Source organism: Glycine soja, chromosome 2 (assembly GCF_004193775.1).
Source record: "Glycine soja cultivar W05 chromosome 2, ASM419377v2, whole genome shotgun sequence".
Classification (NCBI taxonomy): domain Eukaryota; kingdom Viridiplantae; phylum Streptophyta; class Magnoliopsida; order Fabales; family Fabaceae; genus Glycine; species Glycine soja.
Genome location: NC_041003.1, coordinates 9,544,146 through 9,550,111, shown reverse-complemented (window position 1 = coordinate 9,550,111; position 5,966 = coordinate 9,544,146). Strand labels below are relative to the sequence as shown.

At 36.5% G+C, this 5,966-nt stretch overlaps 1 protein-coding gene across 3 annotated transcripts; it reads left to right on the top strand.

Annotated features, from left to right (window-relative positions):
- Positions 1-365: 365 nt before the first annotated feature.
- Positions 366-5,700, top strand: LOC114385927. Of its 3 annotated transcripts, none has more exons than XM_028345965.1 (11): positions 366-763; positions 868-951; positions 1,067-1,228; positions 1,573-1,658; positions 2,245-2,333; positions 2,446-2,549; positions 2,637-2,739; positions 2,816-2,891; positions 2,996-3,101; positions 3,599-4,130; positions 5,246-5,700. In XM_028345965.1, the coding sequence occupies exons 1-11, from the start codon at positions 592-594 to the stop codon at positions 5,337-5,339; spliced, it is 1,608 nt and encodes a 535-aa protein (XP_028201766.1). In that variant the 5' UTR covers positions 366-591; the 3' UTR covers positions 5,340-5,700. The 3 variants fall into 3 exon arrangements, with proteins under 3 accessions (XP_028201766.1, XP_028201761.1, XP_028201770.1); XM_028345960.1 differs by having other exon boundaries at positions 367-763; positions 1,570-1,658; XM_028345969.1 differs by lacking the exon at positions 1,573-1,658 and having other exon boundaries at positions 367-763.
- The last annotated feature ends 266 nt before the right edge of the window (positions 5,701-5,966 follow it).

The window sequence follows — 5,966 nt, the reverse complement described above, 5'->3', positions numbered from 1 at the left end:
GGTGTCTTTTTATATTTTTTTTTGGAAGGAAGATGTGAGAGACTTAAGGATAGTATGTTTAGTCGGGTGATTTTTTGTTTTCTTATTAACCTTATAATTGGTGAGAGAAGAATGATTTTTTAATTAATTCAAAGTCTAACCAATAGATGAATAAAATTTGATTAATAAATTTGATTAATAATTATTTTTGTTAATAATTAATTCAAATAATATCTAAACAAATAAATTTTAATTTTAACATATTAATTGTTTGATGTCCTTTGATAAACAAAATGTAATTTTCCATATGAATAAAAAACATGTAATCATCCCCAATAAAAAAAAAACTGCTAATAGAAAAAGACAAAAAAAAAAAAAAATATTCCGTAGCAGGTTTCAAAGGCGACAGACCCATTTGATGGTCATTGGGTTTAGCTAGCGGCGCTGGCACGCACGCACGCACACAGTTGTTACCAGCCACCGGCTCTGTGTTCTTTCGTTGCCCCGTCTAGCTTCTTCAACTTCACCCACACACCCAAGACGCACCGTGTCACAGTTCCCTCCTGAATCGCATCTTCCCCAACACCCACAAACAAACCCTAATTTCTCAAAATGTGGTCTGCAACATCCTCCCCTTCCATCTTCCTCCCCCATTCCCTTCTTCGCCCCCTCCCTCGCCGCCCCCTCTGCGCCTCCCTCTCTTGGGCCTCTCCCGACCCACCCGACGGTCTCGGCGGCTGGGCCCTCCCCGACATCCCGGCCCAGCCCAACAACAACAACAAAGGTACCAATACCATCCTCAAGCCCAATCCCCCATCTAACTCCACGTGTCGCCGTCACTACATTTCGCGTGAATGAATGATGTGAACTTGTGTTCATTGTGTGCAGTTGCAGCGTTTCCTTCTTATGCCATTGTGGGATTCGGCACTTCGCTCGCTTTTGTTCTCGCCGTCTTTGCTGCCTCAAGGAAAGGTAGGTGTAGCCGTGTATGGTGTAGGTCCGTCGTTTAAGCTTCGGGGTGTGTCGTTTTTGACTTGAGATTTTTCTGTGTTTTTTTTTTTGGGAATTGTGGCGTGTTTGTGTTTAGGTTTTATTTTTCGATTCCCGAGGCCGATGTGGAGCGCTGTGGAGACCCGACACGATCAAAACGACGCTCGGGAGTTTGACGTTTCTGGTGGGAGCAAGTCAACGCTGTCCGAGGCTGACACGGAGGACAACAACGTTGCTGTTACGCAAACTGATAAATCTGGTAAATACTTGGTGCTTTTCTTAAAATTAGTCTTTGAAATTAAAAAAATGGCTTATTAGTTCTTGAAATTATCGAACTATTACTTAGTTTCTGAAATTATGAGCATGGATTAACTTGTTTTTGAAATTACAAAAAAAAATGTCATTATAGTTTCTGAAATTGCCAAACTAGTGACATCGTTTTGGTCCCTGAAATTAAAACATAATGACTAAAATGGTTAACGATTGGTACTTCAGGACTAAATTGAATGATAATTGTAAATTTAGGTACTAATTTGGTGCATTACTCTATGATTGTTACTAGAAAATTTCTTATTGTTATTTTTTTCCTTGTCATATCAGTAGTTGTAGAAAAGCCTAAACGTGTTGTCATCCCGGTTTGTGTGGATTCTACCCAAGAAGAAGCGTTGTCAGTCTTAAAGTCATTGAAGGTTTGTTTCTTGAATCATAGAGACTAGTATACGGTGTTGAACTGTTAGTGGTCTGTAGAACTTCAAGATCATTTTGTCTTTTTCTTTTATAATTGGATAACTATTAATGGGAAACCTGGAAGCATTTGATGCTTGAACCTTGACTCTCTACCTTATTTACTTCAATGTACTGGTAGTTAGTAAAACACTGCTCCTGTGATTTTGATTATGCTGAATCTTAAGTTTGTATACCAAAGATAAAGCAAGCAAGAACTGAGATCAAGAACCTGAGAAATGTTAATGTGGATGTTTTAAGATTAAGACTATAAGCTTGGGCGTTTTGGTTTTAGTTAAATGATGATGATGATTAAATTTGTTTTTATTTGCCTCTTGAAATTGGAAGCTTTTGCATTTAGTGTATTTATTCTATGGTCAGTATGGTGTACTTAAATTTGTGATCCTTGCTTGGAGTGGAATTTGCTCTTGTAGTTTATTGCCTAGCATGTGTGTTCCATTGTGTAATGTAGCACTGAAACTATGTGCTAATTTTTGGACCCTTAGGAAGAGTTGTAGGCTTGAAAATTGTGGTTTTTCCTTATATGTCTAGATAATTGAAGATGATGTGGAAGCTAATGAATTGTGTACCAGAAGAGAATTTGCTAGATGGCTAGTTAAATTGAATTCTTCATTGGAAAGGTTAGTAGTTGCTGATACATCATGCATGTAACTTTGAAGTCTGGAAATGAATGAGCTAAAAACATGTATCTTTCCCTGGTTTCCATTCAAAATGGGTTTCCTTGTCTTTCAGGAATCCTAAACACAGGATTGCTCCTATAGTATCACTTTCTGGATCTGTATTTACTGCATTTGATGATATCAGTATCGATGACCCGGACTTTAGATCCATTCAAGGTAAAAATATTGGAACTTTACTTCAACCTGTAATTTTCTCTCTTATGTGCAGAAATTTGAATGTTTGCCTTTCAATTTGACAAATAGTCTTAGCAGAAGCGGGAGTGATCCCCAGCAAATTATCTTGGAATAATAGTTTCGATTATGGTGGATTTGACACTCAACAAAACATCAATTTTTTTCCTGATAGGTATATTTTTATTCTGTCCATCTACACTACACTATCAAATTTTATTTTTACTGAATTGAATATATGTTCACTGTAGATTCATCTCACGACAAGATCTAATAGACTGGAGAGCTCAGTTGGAGTATGACTTCTTCTCTGGGGTAGTTGACCAGGTAAGTTGTTTTCAAATGTTAGGTATTTGGATGGTTTCAAATATTCATGATGAAAAACTTCACCTTTCTTTCAACTCTTAATACCTGACTTTTTTACAGTCCAGATATCAATTAAAAAAGCAGGTTATATGGATGTGAAGGAGATCACTTCTTCCGCAGTTTATGTGGACATGTTGGCAGGGGATAAGAGTATACTTAGAAAAGTTTTTGGTATCTTCTCTCAGGCTTCTCCTCAATGCATTGATGTTTATTTTGTTTAGTCAAACACGCCAAATTTTTTTACATGTTTCTACCTGCAATTTCTTGTTTTCATGGATTGTACAACTTAGATCATTTGAGACATGATAAATAAGAAATATTTCATTTCATTAGAAGTTATTGTAAATTCACATTCCAGTTTGGGCTATTATAGTATTTGGTCTGGTTATGGAGCAAATGAACAAGACTAAGTGTAGGTTTTTTGTGTCAAAATGTGGAAGAAAGTGTAACAGTAGAAGCATAATAAATGAGAAGCAAAATTAGATTCAGAATTTTCAGTTCCCATATTATGCTTATACCATGATCAATAGGCTGACTTAATGAATGAATAGTGAGGCTTGTTATATATTTTATTTAAGATCAGATTATTGCTATGTATCTAAGAATGCCGTGATGAAGAATGATCGTATGAGGAATCTATTCATTCTATTGCGAACTTATTGTTACAGGACAGAGCAAGCGATTTCAGCCAAACAAACCTTCAACGAAAGCACAAGCAGTGGTGGCTCTGACAGGTGGCAGGATGAAGGAAGCAATATCTGCTGAATTGTTAAGAATAGAAGCAGAGAATTCTGCCAGACTGGCCGAGGCAGAGGAGATCAGGTCTGAGTTGCTTAGCCGAGGAGACATACAGAGATTTTGGGATGAAAAGCTTAATGAAGAGAAAAATCGTGGTTTTGATGTAGAGAGGCTTTATCACATGGAAGTAAAGAATTTGGAAGAAGAGGAGATCAATCAAGATAAGATATCTGCTGAGTATTTAAAAGAAAAGGCAGCAATGGATTGTCAGAAGCAGCTTCTGCTTAACTTAAAGAAAGAAGTTGATGAGATATCGGAAAAAGTTGCATTGGAGAGAGTCACATATGTAGATGAAAGGCATGTTGTTCAAAAGTTGCTTGGAGATTTAGAATTAAAGCATGAAGAATTGCTCAACACCAAATCCACGCTGGAAGCTGAAAAAGAAGCTCTTCAGATTCTTAGGTAAATTATGACTTACATTTGTTAGCCACTTAGTCTTCTTTTAGCATGTTCACTCTTGTTTATGTTTGATATTCCTTGATTTAGTGTCAACACAGGTATCCATTTTGATATATGGCTTTTCAAATTACAATTTCAAAATAGGTAATTGATTATTTGGTTTTAGAGTCAGTCACATTGCTGCAGCCTGCAGTAAACACATTCCTATGAATTATGATAAGTAAATGGTTAGGGCTCTTTCTTCTGAGTGTCAACTCAATATGGCCCCCAGTAATTTGATGTTAATTTTGTGTACTTTCAGACCGACAATGGTAGGATGCTGAACTAGAAATTGATGATACTCATGTGAATCTTAAATCTTTGGAAATTTATTTTCCGAATATACGTTTGTCTGACAACTGATATTTTGAGATCAATTGATGGTTCCCTGTAATTTGGGAGGACATTGATATGGACTGTTCACTTTTGCTGGGTTTTTCTTCTGTCTATAACCTCTAAACCTCCCTACCCTGCATAATCTACCTCCAATTCCATTTGTGATTATATCTTGGGAATTCCACTTTTGTAGAAACTTGTCAGAAAGCTAGTGACACATGATTTTATTTTTTACTACACTAACCACAGACAAGCATTGACTCACTAAAATTTGCTACATGTGTCAATCGATGCCATGTTCTTTCAAGGGTTGAAATTTCTGTAAAACCATTTAACATAAGGTGCTTTTAGTTATTTCTGAGTTTTCTTTGGTTCTCCTTGTGCATCTAAATTGTTTGCTTCTGGTTCAATCATGTTCTTGGTTATAGGTATTTCTTTTACTTTTGGAGTTACTTGTCTTTGGTTCCATTTATATGCATAACCAAGCATAAAGGTAATGGAGTGATGCTGGTGCAGAAGTTTTGAAGGACACGAGATACATTTCTGGCAATAAAAAAATTATTGTCGTTATATCTAAATAGTACTTGGTTGGTCTTCTTACGTTAGAATCAATAGTATTTGGCATTAGAAAATTATGATCTGATGTTCAAATTAGTAAAGTTACTTTCACCCAAGTAAACCTGCTAGAAATTGTGATTGTATTTGTAGTTAAGTGATTCTAATGAAGAATGCAAATGTTGCAGGTCTTGGGTAGAGGACGAGGCAAGGAGAAGCCAAGCTCGGGCAGCTGTTCTTGAAGAGGTAGGGCGAAGATGGAAATGGGATGACCAAGCTTGAATCGGGACACGTCCTATAAAATGTAAATTAACATATCTACATATTTACTAATAGCATAAATCCTTTAGGCTTCCTTGCTCTATTTGGTATTATGGCCTTTTGGGAGAGAAAGAAAAGGATTAAGGGGTGATTATGAACCTCATACTTCGTTGTTATATACACATTCAAAAAGGAAAAATATTGATGTGAGTGGGTTTAATTTTGTGGTCCTCTCAAAGATTTTCCATCCCTCTCGTGAGTCGGATTGGGAGGGAGGAGGGAACGCAGCCAATCTTGTCTTATCTTATTCAAAGTTGTGTGTGGATCTTGTTTTGCTATTTTTATGCTTTGGAAACTATAGGAAATTCCCTTTCAACTCTAATGTCAATTGTCATATACTTAGCTTTGATCACCATTCACCAGTGACAGGTCTTGCATATGATAGGAAGTGGAATAATTCCAAAATGCTGGACACATATTTAGGAGATATCAATTTTTGTTCTCCAGTGAAGCCTATTTTTTTTTTTTGATCTGCAAAGGTAAATATATATATTAAAGGAAGTACCAGAGGTACTGATTACAATGTTAGCCACCATAAAAATGGTTCCTCAAGCAGACAGCATAAGTCTGATTGGGAACCAAACTATG